The sequence below is a fragment of the Sycon ciliatum genome, chromosome 12 (assembly GCF_964019385.1).
Source record: "Sycon ciliatum chromosome 12, ocSycCili1.1, whole genome shotgun sequence".
Lineage (NCBI taxonomy): Eukaryota > Metazoa > Porifera > Calcarea > Leucosolenida > Sycettidae > Sycon > Sycon ciliatum.
This window is the reverse complement of record NC_088654.1, coordinates 24378666-24400602: the sequence shown is the minus strand read 5'-3', so window position 1 is coordinate 24400602 and position 21937 is coordinate 24378666. Positions and strand designations below refer to the sequence as shown.

Here is a 21937-nt window from a genome sequence, read left to right as displayed (position 1 = left end):
TGGTATGATACCTAGAGGCTAGGCACACAAAAATCACTCAGGAATTGGACGCAAGTCCCGGGACCTTGGTGCGTCATTACACCCGGACATTGAATGTTTGCCGGCGCACGGCTTTGCTTCACCACTTCATACAAGTTTACGCACTCACTCAATTCGAAAGACTGGAACGAGACCAAACCGAATGGGACAACTAAGAGCGAGTTGTGCATTTGTTGGAACAACGTTCGGGCATTGCGAGAAGGATATCAGCAGGGTCAAACAATGGCAGCAACAGCACCAGGTGATGATGGAGTACCAAGGAGCTTGTATCATGCACATTACAGTGAGCAACAAGAGAAACCGTACTGTGGTACGTGAAATCAGAGCCTGGGCAGGATGATCGACACTGTACACTGTGCTACAGCGCCTCAATTGTGCGAGAGAAAACAAACAGACCAGCAAGCACAGATCATGAACTGGTACACAACATTGACAAAGCACAAACCGCACAGCAAAGTTACAGGGCATAGCCGAGCGTTTTGTTGCCAATGAATTGCTTGAGAAGGGAGCAGTATTCCTTGTAACATTGCATGGAGTATACGAGAACGCAGAGTCAGAACCAGGCGTAACAAGGCAAGACGGCTACTGTACAGGGGCAGGCTTGACGATCACTTGCATACTCGCAATTTTGGTACAACCAGGAAATTAGGCATCACGTCATACCGAAGTGGCTTCAACACGCTACATTGCATTCATAGCTGTACGGTGAACCTGTTACACGAGCTTCTGTGAAACAGACAGCATGCCAATGACCTGCAAGCACCAACAAACGCAGCCGGTAAAACAAACGCTACTGCCCAACATAAACTTAAAAAAGCAGATGAGAAGCAAGAATGTGCTTGATGTTGGAAGTTATGCTCGCATACTGTATAAGCAGAAATATTCGTCTGGAATTTAATTTCGTCTTTTTCGTCCAAGGAGCTTTTGGACTAAATTAAATGTAGGACTAATGTCGATTTGTCCCACTTTTCTATACACTCTTATGATCCATGGACGAAATTTTCAACCGGACGAACTCCTTTTCTTTGGAGTTGGACGGAATTATTGACCGACGAAATTTTCTGCCTCTACAGTATTCAAAAACATGCATGGAAAAACATCAATGACATTGTTCACGAATACAACAGAAACATCATACAGGGAGAGTAAGTAAATTAATCCTTCCTCCGTTTTGTATACGCGCACGCGCGCGCGTGGTAGATAAATCCGTTTGGCATGACTTTTGATCGAGGTTGCGTTCACGGTAGAGATAGGTGAACTCCAAGCCAACACCTCTTACTTTCGCTCTACTGCCCCTTTGGGGCCGATGCGATCCTTGTGCTAAGTTGTGGTAGTGGCTCAACAGAACAGGACAGGTGTGTGTGTGTGCACGCGCGTGCGTGCGCGCATGTGTGTGTGTGTGTGTGTGTGTGTATGTGTAAGTGTGGTTTCTGAACTTTTCTCACAATCGTATAAGTTTCAAATTTTCGTGAAAACCCAGCTACACTGTGACCGGTACAATCGCATATTGTTTACTAGTATCTGGCGGTCAGTCACATGGCATGTCGGGTATCCAACAGCACCGCACTGACAGCTTATAAACCTTATATTTAGTATTTATAGTCCTACTTCAAGTAAATGTAGACAGTCAGCATCATGAAAGTTGCCATTACGTAGAGTTAAATACAAGCCAGTCTCTAGAGATGAGCACGACTGTCTCAGGGTAATACTAGTGATAAATACAGGTACTTCGAAGTACTGTCTTTTTTATCTGTTAAGTTAACACAAGATGGCTTTGTAGCTTCAGTCGTCCAGAATATTCATTTTATTCCGCGGCTGCCGCATAATCAACACGCAACTGTACTTGTGCAAATCTCCAAACGCTCCGTAATTGGCCGACATTTACTTGTCCACGGTGATGAGAAGCACGGCTCCTAATTTTTAAATCATAAAAGGATTACATATGCAGGTACATGCATAAAATGTGCACTATCCTGAAGTCGTGCGCAAATATTCAAAATCATTCACCGAACACAGAGAGGCGCACATACCGTAAAGTACCGCGAGAGCGCCCCACCTTGATTTTGCTGCGACAGATTTATATAATACAGCCAGGGAAAGGAAAATCGTATGGCAGAGTGCAACGAAGTTCGTACGGTGTGAGCAACTTAGTGTACTAAGGTCACACTAAGCAGGTTTTTGTGTGGAGCTCGTGTCCGCTCGAAGGCACAGATTGTCTGCAGAACGTGCAATATGTGTACAAAGTTCGTGTCGTATAACCTACAGACAGGAGACCACCCCCACAATACGACCCCGAAAGGACGAGATGGTGGGGCGCTCTGGCGGTACTTTACGGTACATGTAAATACGAACGAACCACATGCGCAGCAAGGAGATTAGTCATTACTTTACTTATGAGTTGATGGATAGAAGTTTCCTTTCAGCTGACCATTACCACTCATGAAAGCAATAGTGAGTGCTGTTGTTCTGATTCACAGGTATATATTCGGCACTTAGCGCAATGTGTTTTCGAAGCTAGGCACACGATTTGCATGAGGAAATCATGCAAAGATGTGGCATAAGGCCCTACAAACATGACCTAGGTAAAGGGATGCCATTATTTGCATTTGGAGTACTTTGGCATAGGATAATTTGTGGATGATTGTGTTGATCAATTTCACATAATTTCACGACAGGTCATAGTTTATTTAGTGGGGTGTTGTGGGCCAAGGATCTACGACCATGTCTTTTGCATTTCGAACAAGTAGACACTTTCAACAATTCATACAAAAAACGCCTTCAGTGCAAAACATACCGTTCGGACACACCAGGCAGTCCTTTCCAGCCTTGATTTTCAAGTGCAGACGTATCCACGATGACCTTCGAGTGAACTGCGGCTTGGAACACTTTGAATACGAACCACACACTCAAACTAACTAGACCACCGCATAGCTAGTGTATTCACGGAGCCAAAGAAGTCTCCTTCTGCCCCCACAGGGTCTTGGTTAGTTCTCTAGAAGGGACGAGAGCCATACCTAAATTCAATAAATTCTCCAATTCCAAAAGCCTCAAATGAAGGCGTCTTGGTGACTTCGTTTCCCGCGGTTGCAAATAAAATCAGCCCTTGAGTTAGGGATTCCAGTCAAAATTTCAAATTCATAATTCAAGCTAGCTTGTTCTTGGACAATGTCACCGAGGAAATGAGAAATACTATGGTACCAATTTTATCAAAATCGGTCCAGGCATTCGAAAGTTATAGCCATTTTTCTACAGCGAAATGGGTGTATTTTTCTCTGGCGATCAAATGGGAAATCGGCTCAAAACATGGTCAAACTACTGCATAGCCACCACCTAGCTACATACATTTTCACACGAATCAGATGAAATTTTGTCACAGGTTACAGCCGGCCTCTTATCCTTGCCTTGAGCGGATGACATATGCACGCTTCGATTCGGCGAACCTACCCCTCTTCTTCACACGGCTTTGGCCGACAAGGACCTCAAGTCACCAGCACGGCTTTGGCCATTGCCGACAAGGACGGCAAGTCACAAACACGCCAATGTTGATGTTGCCGATGCCGTCTTCTGCAGAGCTTGCAAGTTGCGAACTAAATCCAGAAGACGCTGTCGATGGGAGCTGGGATCAGGCTGATCATGGTGAGAGATACTGCATCAGCTCCAACACCAACCAGTTCGATCGGTAATGACGGCAGCTCACTGTTCTCCGCCAGCGCACGAGTCGTAAATCCAAGCCGCCGCCTGTTCTCCTTGTTCCTCGCAAACAGGAGATAGTACAGAATCGTGTACTACGTCGTGCTCACTAGGCACAGCGCAATCCTGGTCTTCGTGCTGCTTGATACTCGCGATCAGCTGACTGCGCTGGGGGTAACACCTAGTTTCTAGTGTAGATCTACTCTTCTTCCTCGCACTTGAAAAAATCGCCATGTCGGAGGTGCTTTTAGTCCTACTCGGCGCACTCATATTTTGTTGCGCTGCTCTACCTTGCTTGAGAAAAACACCGGCATGGGTGATTCCGAAAGGTTTTTGGGTGCTGAAGCTGAAAATCGATTTAAGAATCCCCTAAGATGCCATTTTAGACTTGAAAATCGCCTTCAATTTCTTCTTTGACTGATCGCAATGGCCTAATTTCGCCGCACGGCGATCAAAAACCCCACATTGGACAGCTGAAAACCTCAGGAAGCCACTGGTGACTTCAAAAATCCTCCAGAACTTACGATATCCCAGCGCACTGGCCTAGAATGAGCCGTCATCGCGCGACCAAACTTTTGTGTGTAGCGCGTGGAGAAAGTCCTCGAACCCAGTCGGCCAGATCCTGGAACCCCTACTTGAGTACCCCTTGGCGCACGGACTGTGACCCAGCTAGGGTAAATCCCCTTGCAGCATTTGAATTTTTGGTGCATGACTCATGATTCCATACAATGACGTATCCGCAGGTCGTTACTATGGCTACGACAGAGGACCACTTGTGCGCATGCGAGCGACAAGCAAGGAGTCGGTATTTCTTTTTTTTATAAGGCCGCAACCACACTACGTAAAAATCACAGTACAGCCGCGCGCAGAAGCACTGAGCACGCGAAGCGTGCGAATCATGTAGCCACCTAGCCTAGGCCATAGCATAGGTAGCACTAGCAGCCGCACAAGCGCTGCGGACTACGCGTGAACCGTTCTCTGCAAATACTAGAAAGTAGAAGCGAAGGACTAAAGGGACCGTCACATTTTTGCCGACTACCCGCCAAAAAAATCTTTTCGTTTCACGTACGTGTCAGACACGTCGACCGCGAGCGCGTACGACTCGCGCTCGCCCGCGCTACCTTTCACGTCAAGCAATCTGTTCACGCCACATGGCTGGATAGCGCGTACATGCAAACATGATTGAAGACTTGCAAAATCAATTATTTTTTTACAAGTCCAGGCGCTAGGGCCGCGGGATAGGCAGTACTAATGCCTAATGCCCAGGCAGCTGACTTTATTTTCGGAGAAACACTACTCATTGTAGTAAAAAGTAACAAGGAATAGCGATATCATCTAGGAAGGATCGCTACCCTAACGCGAAGGAAAGGCCTTGCGCGGCTGCTCTACGAAGTGTTGAAGAAAGACTCATCAAAGTTAGTTGGTGGACGAACAACTCGCTGGCGCCGGAAAACCTGGCCCCCAACGATGGTGTTTGGTGAATCATCAAGCATAATGTCTTGTAGCAGTGTTCACTGAGGAAGGAGAACGCTCTAGCCGCTGCTGTTGTCCGTTTCATCCACGTTGGGCGTTAGCTGCACCGCGCCTATTGTGTTTTAGTATTCCATGGACACACATTAGCATTCAGAGCGATTGTGGAGCCACAATTTACTTCACACAGCGTTGTATTGTCCACGAGCGCAAACTTCATTATCAGCAGTAACTGTTACTCTTCATCCTACATGTAGACTTGGAGTATACACGGCCTTGTCAAGACAGCGACAGCTCTACAGAGTGTTCAAGTGAGAAACATTAATTTCAATTGTTGGTGGACGAATAAATGACTGGTTCCGAAAAACGCGGCCTGCACCGATGGTGTTTGGTGGTTCATCAAACAGGGTGACCAGCAGTGTTCACTGAGGAAGGAGAATGCACTCGCCACCACTCCGATTCATCCAAGTGGGCGTTAGCTGCGCCGCGCCTATTGTGTTTTAGTATTCCATGGACGCACACTAGCGTTCTCAGCGATTGTGGAGCCACAACATATCTTCATGCGGCGTTGCACTGTCCAAGAGCAGAAACGTCAGCAGTGACCCATCATCATACATGTAGATTTGGAGTATACACACCATGCGCCAATGGGCCTTGGCACAACAGCGGCAGCTCTGCGGAGTGTTCAAGTGAGAAACATTTGTTTCGACTTTTGGTGGACGAACAAATCGTCGGTGCTGAAAAACATCTGCAACATTACAAAAGGATACAAAAGATCTGCACTGACTGCACTCTGCATTTGATCTGCAGTGCAGTGAAGAGCGCATCGCACTTTTGTTCGTAAGTTTATGAATTTTTTAAGCCGCTTCATCCGCCACCAGGTGATGGACAACCCTGACCAGCCTCCCGAAGGCGTAACAGACGTCCCTCCTTCTCCTTCCAACGATGAAGAACCTCCCTCACCAGGACTTCAGCGGTCTGGCCACCACCACGTGCTGAGCACGTGTGCTGTTCATTTACTTGCTACACCCGCATGCCACATTCGGCCAGGCAACGCTGGCCGGGGGTGCTGCTAGTGGTTGATAAATATGGTGGTAAAGACACACCTGGCAATATGGCGGTAAACACACGCCTGCCCACACACGCTCTCTAGGCTGCAAAGTTCTGGCACAGAGCTCTCATTCTCACCACCACCACCATCAGTTCGCGCCTGGCGCCTGGTCATATTTATCAACCATAACTTAATAAGTACAGCTGCAGTGGTGTCTTCAACTTTATTCTCCCGAGTCAAGCTCCGTGTGAAGACATCCAAGAAGAAGATTGCCTGATGAGTCCAGCGGGGACGAAACGTACGTCGCAATCAAGCTATGTCGTTGCTGTGTCATCTGCTATGTGCCATGCGCTACTTGATGTACCAGCCTGCTATGCCGGATACCGCCAACCATGCATCGACCAGGCGCCAGGCGCGAACTGATGGTGGTGGTGGTGAGAAGGAGAGCTCTGTGCCAGAACTTTGCAGCCCAGAGAGCGTGTGTGGGCAGGCGTGTGTTTACCGCCATATTGCCAGGTGTGTCTTTACCACCATATTTTATCAACCATAAGTACAGCTGCAGTGGTGTCTTCAACTTTATTCACCCATTTTGATAATTATATTTAGTCGAGTCCATGGGACCCGGGATCCGATATCCAGGGGATCGATGGCCCACGCCTGGTAAAAAGAATAAACCGAAAAAGAAAATGGCAATAAATAAGATAAATTGTGCACTCATAACAACAGCAAAAATGAAGAAAGTCAAGTTCCATAACGTTTTCTTGTGACTGTCATCAGTGGAACGCCGTCACATAAAAATGTAATAACTAAAACACACACTTATATACATGTAGCTAATATGGTTTCAGGTAGAATGGAACTTGACTTTCTTCATTTTTGCTGTTGTTATGAGTGCACAATTTATCTTATTTATTGCCATTTTACGACTATTGTCTCCTCGTCGATTGTTTAGAAAAAGAAAAAAAAGAAAAATAATAAGGCACCCATTTTGATAATCCAGGGGATGGGCGCCCACGCCTGGTAAAAAGAATAAAATAGAAAAGAATCATAATAAATTATACAAGTACACGTACATCATAGACCTCTAGACAAAAATGTACGTGTGTAGACTTTACTCTTGACTTTATAACAACAGTCCTGCAAGGAAACACGTGCCTCGGCTAGTACTACTACAGACGCGGGATCCCTGGTGACACCTTGTCATGTGCGGATGAGGATCTTGCCCCACGAAGGCACATCATATCACGCTAGCTTGGACCAGGGAGTAGTCTTCCAAACCGAGCGACGCCTTGAGCCTCAGGACACGGGGAAACTGGTGGGGAAGCTCCAGGAGTCTCCATGCAGGGAGAGGAAAGCTGATGGACAGCAGAAGAACTCTCCACGACTAGAGTTGAGGGTGGGGAAGGCAACGATTCGTCCATTCAGTCCTTTCCCAAACGACCAATCCCGATATAACAGATTTCGAGGTTTTTTTTGCCGGGAAACGTTCTCAAGCTTGAGAAATTTCGAATTTGTCTAGTTTTGGGGTATGTATGAAATAGGGTTATCGGCCTGGCCGAGCAGTGAAGGCTTCTTCCACATCCCTTGAATTATTTCACATGAAAGGTTATCAGTTTGGTAATGCCCTGCCGCCAGGAGAATGCAAACAACGCGATAGAATGCGTCCCGGGTGGTAGGGATCATTTTTCTAAGTGCTAGAAAATAGCCGACATCGATGCGAAAGTCGGCCTCAAAGTCGACATGGACGTCTTGAACAGGTGAGATCTTTCAACATATCAACGGAGAACACCCTAAAGAATATTATGTATAGTGTTTCTAAGCTTCTAACCCTTGTGTGCTCAAGTGAAAATTGAACATATTTGGACGTGAATATATCACCAGACAAAACCTGATACTGTAGTACATTTATCATTCAATGGGTATACAGTATACAACCACCATACAAACACAAGCAGGAGAATGAATGGACAGGAGAAGAGTTGGTTACCCATTGCTGTTCAACAAAGAGAAACACATACTAAAAGTTGAATTGGATTAAAAGTATTTACAATTCACAATTACATGTATCACTTTCTGCGATGTAACACTTGCGGCGAGGAAATGCCTGTCGCACACTGTCGCAAGCAGTTGTAGGGCCACTGTCCCAGAACTTGGCAAAAGCATAACTCTTGCCAAGCGCGTTGTACACAAATGGAGTGCAGTTCACTACAGTCCATTCATTGGAAACTGGCACCCTATCTTTTTGGTGTCTCTCTCACATAGTTGTAGATATCGTGAAAACAACAGTACATCCTGCATTGTGTGACCCGTGCAATTACTCCTTGCCACATTTGAGGGCAGAAAAGTCCAAGAACAGGGAAATAGAAATTCAGCCAGGTTTTACAAAATTAGGACAGGTATGCCATGGCAAAATGTATGGACAAGCAGATCCAAAACCCAGATTTTTGAGATTTAAAGTGGGTTTCGATCCTCAAATCGGCCCAAATCCGACTTCCAAAAGCCAGCGGGCCAGTTTCCGATGAATGGACTGTAGGCTGGGTGCACGTGAGGGTACTACGCACTGCACTTAGATGCCGCAGAAACAAAACAGATTGTGAATCGTCTGTCGCGATTGCAGCTCATCGCAGGTGTTGCATGTTGCGCATTGTGGAAAGCAGTTCATGTATTGGGAATTGAGCTTCAGTAATAACAGAAAGAGGATCCCAGAGGATGACCGACACCGCTGACAAACACTCTTCTGTGCAAAGTTTTGATGACGATGCTTGATTGAGACGTTAACCTGCAATGGAAAATAAACAGCAGATGATACTGATTATAATATTAGGTACGGATTATACCATGAGTATGAGGGTATACGGCGAATATTTTCGAGAGTGCGTTAGGACGAGGGACAATTGGGGGATTCGGTATACACAGAGTGCGAATGATATAATCCATTTGCATGGTACTTTCCTAAATACAGAGCGTGAGAGCGTGACCAACACGAAAGCTTAGCTCACATTCGACGGGGCGCAATGGGACGCGACGTAAGGATTGACGGGAACCGACGGAACGGTTATGACGCCGACAGACAGCGTCCAATGTGAACACCAGGAACGGGAACACAACCGTTCTACCCTACAGATTGGGAAGCGAGGGGAAGAGTTGGATCAGTTCAACTTTTCAGACCGTAGACGGGGACGCAAGCGTACAAAACAAAACAACTGCTTTCGAGTGGCTTTCGAGTGTGAACAGGGGATGTGTCGTGCGCTGACCCCTCCCGATGCGCACAACAGCACACTTAGGTTTTTTAACATTTCAAACACGGTCAACACTACGCTTCCCATGATAACTCGCCGAATGGCTAGCACAACTGATTCAAATTTTAGGAAGATAAGATTTCGTGTCACTTCTTGAAAATTGCAATAGCTGCTGCATGTCGTGTCATACTACATGTTGTGTCTTACGAATCGTACAAGATTTTACAGCTCACCCCGACCGTCCCAACAGGCCCTTACGTCCCATACCGTCAGCGTTACGTCGAATGTGAACTAGGCTTTAAGTTTCCTTATTCTCGGAGTGACCCATGTGAACCGAGCGGGATATATCGCTGAATATATCCCGCTTAGAACGGCCGCTGATTGGCAAATGAAGCCTAGTGTGAGCACGACTGCCACGTTTCTGCGTTTTGCTGACGCATGGACGCGTCCTCATGATCGCAGTGTGAGCGCGCCCAGTGTTGGGTCTGTTGCCAATGGGCTCGGCTGCTTGAAGGTGTAATGTTGTACCTGCCACCTTTGTTGGTTCCAGGGTTCATGTGTTGGGTCTGTTGCCAATGGGCTCGGCTGCTTGAAGGTGTAATGTTGTACCTGCCACCTTTGTTGGTTCCAGGGTTCCGCGATGGGCATGTCTGAGGTCTGAGGAGTGTGTGTGTGTGTGTGTGTGTGTGTGTGTGTGTGTGTGTGTGTGTGTGTGTGTGTGTGCGTGTGTGTGTGTTAGGGACCGGCGGATTCTGCTCGAAAAGGTGGCAGATTCTGCTCGAAAAGCAGTGAAATAATTGGCAGAACCATACAAACCTTATGGCGGGTAATTCCTCGAATTCTGCTCCATTTTTTTATCCACATACCAAACATGCATGAAACTTACCAGAAAAAGTACCGAATTCTGCCAATTTTTCTGCCGGCAGAATCCGCCGCACCCTAGTGTGTGTGTGTGCCAGCTAGTTCGGTTGGTGGGTACACTTATGCCTGATTGTGTTGGGTCTGTTGCCAATGGGCTCGGCTGCTTGAAGGTGTAATGTTGTACCTGCCACCTTTGTTGGTTCCAGGGCAGTATAAGCCGCACTTTTTTTCGCTAAAAATCGGACCAAAATCGCCCCTGCGGCTTATACACCGAATATGCTTGCGCGAATGAATGCTTAGCATACATCAGTATGCATACTGACGTCATGTGACATGCCATTCGACTCAGCTTCGCGCCTGTGTTGCTATCCCGGCACTTTTACTTGTTTTAGTGCGCGGGCTACACCATACGGTACGCGTATACGGGGACTCTATTTTGCGTACTGCAAGTGCCTTTGATCAACATCAGTGGCAGCGAGACTGAAGATGGTGCAGATGACAATGATCTGCAGTCAACACAGCAATACACCAACATCTCTGCAGCAACCTGTGGTGCACTAACACTTCATAATCTGATCTAACATGGTATTTAGCTCCATAAGCATAATGAATTTGTAGAAAGGCCATTTGTCAATGAGTGTGAAGAATCTTGGTTTGTGGGTGCGGCTTATACTCCGAATACCAACTTTTAGTCAATATTTTGCCTCAAAAAGGGGGGTGCGGCTTATACCCCGGAAAATACGGTAATCATTAATCTATTCTTGCCTGTCTGTTTTGTTGTACACGTAGATCTGATATCCTATTCTACGCAGTGTGCTGTGCCTACATCCGGATCATCACCCGGCATCTTGGATGGTAACCATGGCCACCAAGTAGTCATCGAGGGGCCATCGGATGACGGTCGCGAGCCATCTGCAGACCCACCAACAAGCACAAGTAGTGGCCTAATCGCCTCTAAACTCACGGCAAGTGTGCTGCGGGCGAGTTTGAGCATAGAAGCTGCTACCAAGTCCACATCATTGCCTTGGGTAGCCCTAAACAGACGCTGCTCGTCCGAAGACGAGGACATCGCGTTTAATTATAGTGAGAGTAATATTTATGCGAACCCTTTGAAGAAAGCTGACGGGAACGATGCGGGTGCTTGCAATTCTGCAAGCCAGAACAAAAACGAGGTGCGGGAAAGTGGTTCTATGGAATCGTTCCATAGCCAAGCTCCTATCTCCCACTAACACATTTTTCTCGTAGCCTTCCTTGCTAAATATGTATGGTAGATGTTATTGGCATGTGTGTGCAGTGGTTTACAGCAGCCAAGAACACACATGGATTAGTCCCTCCCTTTCATCGTGGTGCTGGCGCCATCTAACCCCCCCCCCCCACATACACATACAGAACACTGTATATCACCAGTGCCTTCCCCAATGGTTTCTCTTCACGGCAGCCGCGATATCTTCGTTCTCGCTGTATTTGACTCCCTGCTGAATTTAATCCGACATGATACGTGCCCTTCAAAAGAAGTACATGCATTTTTACTGTTGATTCGAGCGCGGTGATTTGACGTTAGCACTGTTGTTCCATGTTGGTAATCAACTGTTACTGCAGCTGCTTGCCTTTTCTCTTCTGCCAAACCAGAGTTACCACTGTTATCATGGAAGCAAGAGCGCTTTGCTGGTCTGAGTGCCTTTGTCCCACTTGCATTATACTTCCTGCTGATAGCAGCACTTCAGAGTAGAATTTGTCATTCGGAGAGGATTGAAGATTCATCAGTTGGACTAGATTTAATCTTTATTTTGTGCTACTTTCCTAGAACAAGTTGAGTTCCTCCTCGAATTAGCAGTCGAGTTTTTGATCCGGATATCTCCTTTCCTTTTAGGTTCTCAATATAAGTGTATTATTTAGCTGCACTAAGCACTCTATTCACATACTATATTTTCATTATTACTATTAGTACTAGGCACCAGTTAGCCACATTAGACACCCTTAGCAAAAAAACGTTATGCTGTAACGGTATTATCGTAAGGGGGAAAATACCGTGATTTGGGTTCGACCTTTAGCAAGATGAAAGATGAAAACATGGATGCAGTGAATGGGATTTTCGGTCTTTGACCACTTGCTGGTGAGCTGATCTACTCACCTCCCACCGCTTTAGGAGCTGCATCTGCGCCTTGATCCTTGAAGGGTGGTGGCGTTCCTACGGATGCGGAAAACCCGGCTTCCAGCCGAGTCTCACGCGAACCGTGAATTTTTAAAAAAAAATAATTTAGCAAGATGCACGCTATTTTTTTTGAAATTTCTCATGTAAACACAGCCTAAGGCTGTGTTTACATGAGAAATTTCAACCCGGGTCGAGTTCAGCCCGGGTTGAAAGTCTGTACGATAGACAAAAGAGGTGAGCGTTTACATGAAGACAGTTGACCCGGGTCAAATACTGATATGCCGCCAAAAGTCCACTTCTACGGTCCTGCATGGTCACGTGAAACCGTTCGCGCAAAATTTGCATCTGCAGTGCTGTTCAAACCTGGCGCGAGATACGCACAGAAGTACGTTTGTACGATTTTCTTGACCCGGGTTGGTTTCAACCCTCCCCTTGGGGGGAGGGTTGAAATCAACCCGGGGCGAAATTTCAACCCGGGTCAAGCGCAATGCGTCATGTAAACGCGCCATTCACTTTGTGCACATGGCGGGTTGAAATCTGACCCGGGTCGAACTCAACCCGGGTTGAAACGCCTCATGTAAACACAGCCCTGGTACGCCGTTGCCACGAGAATAGCTTTGATTTCGCGCGGTACGACCATTTTTGTCACCATATACGCGATACAAGGTGAAATGCGTACGGACTATGCAATATTTGGCCAAAACGCGTACCGTTTTTTTTTTTTTTTTTTTTTCACACGGAAAACTGAGCCTCTTGTACGGGCAAAATCATTTTGTGAAGAATCAACACATAAACGAATCATCATATACAGTATTTACAGAGTCTGTCACTCAGTAGGATCACTGCACTGTGCAGGTTCACTGGATGCGTGCCTCCGCCGCCACTAGCACAGCAGGGGACTCAGGCATGGCAGGAGCAAACATGCTCCTTGAGCCACGCAGGCACATAGCACCACAACGCACCAGGGCAAACCCAAGGCGGCAGCGCAGCAAGGAGATAACCTGCCCGTATGGCTCCTTACTCTTCTCAGCCAGGAGAGAGGCGATCCGCGTGAAAAGAGCATTGGCATGCTTGCCATAGCCACCAGAGGCAGAGAGCACAACGGGCACGAAGGAGGCATGCTCAACTTCACGTACTCGCTCCTCGTACTTCCGGCGCTTTTCCTGTTCATGGCGTCTGTAGCTAGCAGCGAGGGAGGTGGCACGATTCGAAGACGCAAAAGGGTTGAACACCCGTACATCAATAAAGATGCGCTCGAATCGGCCACCCCACACACCACTAGCCGCAACGTCCAGCCGAGCTTGCTCCTCCGTGACAGCTGTGCGATGGCGGAAGGCCTCTCCGGTGACGGGCTGGAGGTGGGGTTCCACTGTCACGTTGTGAGCGACCTGCCTCAGAGCTCTGGCGGTGATGTCCCTCACCTCGTTGTGTCGCAGCGTCGGGAAGCCACCAAACGGGCACGACAGGGCGTGACTCACATTCAGCGGCTTACTGCACACGCAGAGGCTTGGGAGCCGAGGAGGTGTCCAGCCGTACCGGAGGCACAGGCCATCCCGGAAATCTCCCTTGCTGAGTGTGAAACCATGGCGGCTGAGGGGGCGGCAGGTCAGCCAGCTGGATGCACCCTTTTCTGAACCTCTGAAACGCGTACCGTTGGTCACAACGATAAATCAGCCCCCATAACGTTTATACGCTGCAGCTTCAACGCTATTTGGGTGATCAAGGTACGAGTACCGTAAAAAAAATAGCGTTCAGACTGGCGTGAATCTGTCCCCGGGGAAAATTGCGATTCCGCGGCCGCGTTTTTTTCCGCGTTTTTTGCGATTTTTTAAAAGACCGCGTTTTCCGCGATTTTCCCGCGTTTTTTGAACTTTTTTGTTGCACTACACGTGCACACAGTGCACTGTTCGGTCAGCAACGTCTCATCGTGGCGGCTTTTTACTCAAATATGACGAGTGCTTACACCAGAGACTTGTAACTGATTCATTTCACTACATACTCACTGAAAATTGCCGCACATCAATATTATTCACCGCATATTTACCGCATATTTACCGCAAATTCACCGCAAATTATGCCATATTATGCCGCGTTTTTCCCCGCGTTTTTTTGCGATTTTTTCCGCAATTTTCCCCGGGGACAGGTGAATAGCCGCCGGAAAGCTGCAGCGTAATCCCGGGAATCGCAATCACACTGCACGTGTATCCCGCTGGAATGGCCAGTACATGTGAAGCTTCGACATTTGAAAAATTTGAGTTGACTAAGTTTGAGTTGGATATCAAAATAAACTAATTCAGTCTGTTGAGATGCTGGATCATAGTGCATTTGCTTGTGCTTGTCGACGGAAAGAATACTATGTCCGGAGTGTTTGGTGCTTGGGTGGCATTCATCCGCTCCGCGATCAGAGTATGCTTCTCGTTCGCAGTAACGTTTTGCCTGCAGAGCGGCCAGCAAAAATCACCACGTACAGCTCCATGAACTCCCTCTCCATTGCTGAGTCGAACAAAGATTTCGGCATGATGGGAGAAGTAATTCGTTGGCAGTCTAGAAGTCAAAACTCAAAACTCAAAAGCATGCCGTCAGACTGCAAGAGTAGAGGCTGAAATAAAACGAAAAGACGGAACATGTGCTGCAAGGATATCAAAAGCGCTCCGCGTGCCGCCGGAATCTGCATTCCACTGGCCTGCAGAGTGGTGGGAAACCTTTTCCGTGTTTACGCTGGCGGGAACGTCACGTGGGCGATTCACCTAGACAACTTTCACATTCCGCTTGTTTTTTACGCCAGTCTGAACGCGCCCTAGGGTGTCTATTATGAGGAGCTGCTGACGCTATTGTGTTAATAACGATAGAATCATTTTTGCGTGATTAAGTATGGCCTGTGGACCGGAGGTTATCATCAACTGCTGAAGTGGGTTGTGACTGAGCTTGTGTGTGGAGAGAGAGAGAGAGAGAGAGAGAGAGAGAGAGAGAGAGAGAGAGAGAGAGAGAGAGAGAGAGAGGAGAGAGAGAGAGATGAATAGCTCTCAGTACGAGTGCTGGTATCTTAGCTGGGAACAGTGACAACATGCAGTGTTTCACATGATTCAGGGCGCTGTACGACTCGTACTCGTACTTCTCCGCCGCCAGTTGACAGACTATCGAGAACTGTATGCATGTGTTGTTGAGTCTTCTAACCATCATTCATGACAAGCCGACTGAAAATCTCTCAGAGGAAGTGTCTTTAGAAGGAGGTTCAGTGGGTGACTTGTATGGTTTCGAAACTAATGCATCTCCGCAACAACTAACTACTTCCTGCAGCATTTCTTGCCCAGCTTCCAGGATCGTAAGGCTAGCCATGACGTCCGCGCATGCTTCTAGCCAGGGAGTATCTCCTGGTTCCTTGTCGTGTTTTGAAAAGTTACAAAAATTAATGGTTTGCTACCACCACAGGCATGGTTTGCTACTGGTCCACCTCGGCGTGCAGCTTAACGTTAGCTGTTGCCACCCTGTCAATATTGTGTCAGCTCAAATGACCTGTGGATTATAGCGTGCACTCGTATGTGCCATTGTGGGGATGATACGTTTGGTGCCATGCTCAGCTAGCTTCACACTTTGGGGCACGTGCAAGCTGTATGTATGTACGCATCACGTGCAATTAAGCTGTATTGTATGTAAGCATACCGTGATGTCGCGTACTCAAGCCGGAGTTAATTCAGTAGGAGCCGATATCAGGACTAGGCGTCTATTCACATCAGGCTTCTATTCAAACCAGGTATTTCTATGTGTGTCAACACTAAAACTAGGCTTATGCGCCGGCAATGTATCTTGAAAAGCAGGCTTGTATTCAAAACAGGATTCTATTAGGAGATTGGCTTTCTTACAAGGCACTACAGTACATCACGTGCATTGCTGGCACCCTCACCACCGCGCTGATTATGAATACCATCCCCGCATGTGTCAGCTGCACCATTACACTCGACACAAGCGGAACAAAACGAAACTAGCTCCCGCATGGCTGGCCACTTCTGAAACATTCCTCGCAAAGATGGATGTACAAGCCCGATGTACGAGCCCGCGGGTTTGGCCCAGATCCCGATTACTCAGGGGTCATCCGTAAATATACTGTAGTAGATAAATAATACTCCAGTACAAACCTAAGACTTCGGCGGTATTAGTCAGTCATGAAGTTGGTTGCTCCAACGAGGAGCACACGCTTCTTGCCGAACTTGACACTTGACTGACTCACGACTGCTTTAATAGTAATAATACTCCAGTAGATATTTATTTAGAAATGCAAGCTAGTCGTCGAGGGGGGTTGAGCGCCTGTTCGTTTCTCGAAAATATCGATGCACAGTTTGTGTGTGTGTAGGAACGTCCAGAAGAAAAAATAATATCGATACCATGCACCGTTTGTATGTGTTCGTTTCTGAGGGAGGGGGGTTGAAGAGAAATGACTAGTTTTCGTTTCTAAATAAATATCGGTATTTACGGATGGCCCCTTATGACTGGGCAGTCATGCATGAATGCCAAGAAGCCGGATAACACCAAGTAAAATGTTCAGTTCTGTGATAATGCACAGAGAGTTTTTTTTAAATTGAATGTGATACTGTGAAATCGTACTTCAAGAAGAAATATACGATGTAATCAAACCACACACTGGTAGCAATGCATATCTATTTCGACAGTACTTTACACAAATGTTCGTGGCAGAGTGCGGGTGGTAAGATTGAATCCAGGATCAGGATGCCGGCAATCGTTGCAACCGGCCATGGCAGGATGGCACCCTGCTGCATTTCTCCACGCATAGCTCAAAGTCACTGTCTCAGTCAAGTGCTATTCCAAATCAAACCCAGCCTGTTGGGACTGGTCGTGCATGATTTCAATGCGAAAGATCTGCATCATTGCCCTGAAGTATCCTTTGGGCAAGGAAAAGGGCCATCCAAAACACAACACTTGTTGTACACACCGCTAAAAGGTCCCCCTCCGAATAGGAGCCAAGAGGTCAAGGACTTATCATGTAAGTAATAATATAATTTGGGGTGAATATTCAAGACAGGCCCGGGGCAATTTACCCCCTCAAGATCTGCATAGTCCAACGTGGGCAAACCATTCATGGTGCATTGTCGCACCTAAGAACTGTAAAAACACGACAACCAAAACTGCCGCTTTCCTTCAAAGAAACGTTTGATATCCCCACCACATCTGCGCATGACCGAGTAGCAGTGCGAATTCTATTATAGAGCTAGAGCTGACGACATCATACCTACAGCTGATGATATCATACCTACAGCCGATGACATCATACCTGCAGCCGATGACATCATACCTGCAGCCGAAGACATCATACCTACAGCCGATGACATCATACCTGCAGCCGATGACATCATACCCACAGCTGACCACATCACACCTGCAGCTGATGACATCACACCTACAGTTGACGACATCTTGCTTCACGTGTCGCCCGCGCTTTTAGCGCTGCGCACACTCCAGCCGGCGGACCCGCTGGCCGCTGATGCGGTGGTTGTGGCGGCTGCCGCGGTCGCCGTAGCGACCGGTTGCTTTTTCCGATCGGCATGGGCAGCTCGGCCTCCGGCGCCGAGGGTGGCCTGCGCCCTGGGACTCTGACCCATGCCCAGAGCAATGGAAGACGTCGAGCCAATATCAGCGCCGGCAGTCTTGGTTGTGATGTCCGTCAAATCCTTGATGAACACGTCGATCTGCACCACCACCATCACCACCACCACCACCACCACCAGCATCAGCACCACCACCAGCAGCAGCAGCAGCAGCCGCCGCAGCAGCAGCAGCAGCAGCAGCAGCAGCAGCAGCAGCAGCAACAGCAGCAGCAGCAGCAGCAGCAAAATGTCCTCGATTAGACACTACTTTGTACAAACAGCTTTGCCGGACTCTGGTCTGCAATTGGGCATGAACGCCTGAGGCACCTGTTCTGGTTCACATCTGCTGACATTGCAGCTTCGCAGCTTTTCCATGTGTTTTATTTCAGGGTACCGAGAATCGACGTGTGCTTTCTAGAGTTCTTTTTCTCCGTCCTGTTTCTTTTCCTTCTCTTGCTCCGATTTTGAACGACTTGAACAAAAGTTAGGGAGCCTGACTTATTCCTTCTCATGACGCCGGCGCGGATAGGCAGGAATAAAATTTAATAACAAGAGTACATAACCCCCCAGAGTGTGCAAGTTCACTTATCAGATCTGGGACGGCGAAATCCGTGTTCCACGTCATAATAATGACATCATCAGTAGGGGAAGTGCGGACGTGGCACACCGCGTCGATGGAATGAGGCAAGTCCGACCCAAAAAATGACGTACATCACGGATTACGTCGTCCCACAACCCCATCCCAGTTGCGCACTCTGGGGGATTATGGACTCTTGGTAGTAATAATAATAATACACAGGTTTCCACTTCCCTTCAGAGCAGCGTTGACTTAGGACACTGTCCATTGTTCAATCAACAGACATATCAATAATATTATTATCAAGGCATAGCACCTTATATAATACGGATAAATATATGAAGGACTTGCGGCAAATGTTACGAGTTACGACCAACTGTCCACCAACTGTCGAACTTGCTGACTGCGTATGATCTCGCTACTTTGGTAGACAGTTGGTCAGAACTCGTAACCTTCGCTCCTTCCCTTATTTAGCCATGATTACATTGGATGAACACATTGGCTCAACACCTGAGCTCACAGAGTACTGTTGTCCCCCAAGGAGCAGCAGAAAATAAAACGGCACCCCAGTCCAAGAGATTGGCAACAATTCCAGCACACCAAGCCTCTCACCCTCTCTAGCATCTTGCCAAACGTGACACCATCCTTGTAGCGATGTGACCCCATATGACTGTTGATCATCGTATACAGGTTAGATGTGGCCCTGCAGTGCAGTGTTGTCAGCAAGTACAGTGTTGCCAGCAAGTACAGTACAGTGTTGTCAGCAAGTACACGTGCACACAAAACATGACTTTTCAAACACAGTGTTATGCCACAAGTAGTAAAATAAGTACTCATACCCACAAAAAGCAAGAGTCCATTGCTGTAGGGATGTGTGTGTGTGTGTTCCTCTGAAGCAGCTTGGTGACATCGTCCAAGATCGACAGGGGTGGTGGGTCACCTGCCGTGACGCTGTCGACGCTATTGTCCAGTCCCGCATGGAGCCCGTGGCGAAGCCCCTCATCTGTGGCACTTGTGCGCACAGTTTTCGTCGGCCACAGGATATTGCGAGGCACAAATGTAACCCTGTTCACGGAGCCCGCGCGTGCGCTGAGTCTGGCGTTCCCCGCCCGGTGGACAACACGTCTCCTGGTCTGCCCCTCATGGGCCCACATAGCCAGTCATGGCAGTGGAAGAAGGAAAAGATATGTGCATGTGCCTCTGGGTGTGTGTGTGCGGCGACCAGTGCTAGCTCTTTCTGTCGTTCTTTTTCTTGTTTTCGTTCTGAAAGTTATTACCATGAATGTCCTCTGTTGAGTATTGCCGGAGTATTGTGTGAACCATAATACTAGGGCTCAAACGGTCACGGTTTTACCCCTAACGGTTAACTGCTAAGCTAACGGTCGGTTTAACGGTTATAACCTATAAGCCACGGCAATCCTGCGGACTCTTTTTTAACCGTATATTTGACTATACTCATTCAAAAAATGTACCCTATTCAGTACACCGCACACATGCACATTCTCTTGCATGCTCATTCATACATACTCTCACACCAAGAGACCAGATATGACCGAGTTGACAGCCCAGAAATTGCGTACGCGTGCGACAGCCTGCGAAAGTGCATGCTTTGCAACGACCTGATACTTGCAAAAATTGACTGAAACCTTACTGCGTAACCGTTATCTTTATCGGTTAACCGTTATTTCTTCGTAACCAATCTGCAACCGGTTAATCGGACTAACCGTTTGAGCCCTACATAATACCCTGAAGTATCCGCTTTCAATAAGGTGGTGCAATATTCGGTTTGCAGCATTCCCCAATACCCATTCGCTTACAGCTTCAACTGGCCGAGGGTGAGAGTCTGCTTGGCTGCCGTGTTGCGTATGTGCTGCCACTCGCTGTCACTGTAAACACACAAGTAAACACACAAAACATACAAAAGCATGCACACACACACACACACACACACACACACACACACACACACACACACACACACACACACACACACACATGCACACACACACACACACACACAAACACGCACACACACACACACATGCACACACATACGTCCACACACAAGCATGCATGCACAAACAGACACACATAATCACAAACCTACTCAGAGACATCAAAAGCGTCCACACATGCAGTGTGTCATCGTGCGGACAATCAAGTTTTATAGGCGAGTCACATGACAGGAGAATCGGTGGAATCACGCACACGCGGGCGCACACACACACACACACACACACACACACACACACAGAACTAGGGATACTTACAGTTTCGAGTTTGACTGATGCAGAGTGTCCAGTTTAGCCTGCAGTATTGCCAGCTGCACGTACAACAATACATGGCACAGCACATTATCATTCTGTTACAGTTGCGCTCACTGAAATCCGACTCAAAGTGCTAAACTGATGCCCTGGACTAGTTCCGATTGCACGGGCAGCAAGGAAAGGAGATCGACAGGAAGAAAGGCAACAAGACAGACAGACAGACAGACAGGAACTTAATAGAGACAAATAAAAAGACATGGTGTGTGTGTGTGTGTGTGTGTGTGTGTGTGTGTGTGTGTGTGTGTGCGTGCCCACGCACGCGTGCGCATGATGTATGTGTGTGTGTGTGTGTGGGGGGGGGTGTTTGTGTGTGTGAAATAGAGAGATGGATTGGAAAGGAGGCGTGTGTGTGTATTTGAGGGGGGGGGGGGGAGGACAGAAGGACACACACACACACACACACACACACACACACACACACACACACACACCGTGTGATGGACAACTGCAAAGACACAACCCACTCAAACAATCTGTAAATCAACAGGTCCAGGGAGATTCGGTGTAAGCTTCCACTCCAGAGTTTGCAGTTTGCATACAATCACAGACTCACTTCATTTGTCAGGGCGAGCACCTCACTGCTGCGGACCTAGCCAGCCAGCAGTAGTAGTAAACAGGACAAAAAGCCAAAAACATTCACGTTGACGTGAGATTCGGCTGGAGGCCGAGTAATCCTCATCCGTAGGAACGCCACTATCTCTAATACTATGGATCAAGCAGGACAAACAAGGTCGGAATTACTTTTACTCATTTAAAAACGTGCTCGGAATATGACATTAAAAAAATTCACGGTTCGCAGGAGACTCGGTTTATATATAGAGGCCGAGTTGTCCGCATCCGTAGGAACGCCACCACCTTTCAAGGATCAAGGCGCAGATGCAGCTCCTAAAGCGGTGGCAGGTGAGTAGATCAGCTCACCAGCATGTGGTCAAAG

At 47.6% G+C, this 21937-nt stretch overlaps 1 protein-coding gene and 1 long non-coding RNA gene across 2 annotated transcripts in view; both read right to left on the bottom strand.

Moving 5' to 3' along the window:
- Positions 1-89: 89 nt before the first annotated feature.
- Positions 90-3141, bottom strand: LOC135828297 (uncharacterized). The gene is made up of 2 exons (XR_010555618.1): positions 2834-3141; positions 90-792 (listed from the first exon to the last, which is right to left on the bottom strand). It is a non-coding gene; the product is annotated as an uncharacterized LOC135828297 (long non-coding RNA).
- Positions 3142-16668: 13527 nt separating this feature from the next.
- The window catches only part of LOC135828161 (uncharacterized), a 15976-nt gene continuing 10707 nt past the window's right edge, over positions 16669-21937 (bottom strand). The window contains exons 10-14 of the mRNA XM_065340610.1: positions 21557-21592; positions 20947-20999; positions 20494-20562; positions 19289-19379; positions 16669-18201 (exon numbers count right to left, since the gene is read on the bottom strand). Coding sequence (XP_065196682.1) covers positions 17935-18201; positions 19289-19379; positions 20494-20562; positions 20947-20999; positions 21557-21592 — 516 coding nt within the window. The 3' untranslated portion in view covers positions 16669-17934. The remainder of the gene's footprint in view (positions 18202-19288; positions 19380-20493; positions 20563-20946; positions 21000-21556; positions 21593-21937) is intronic.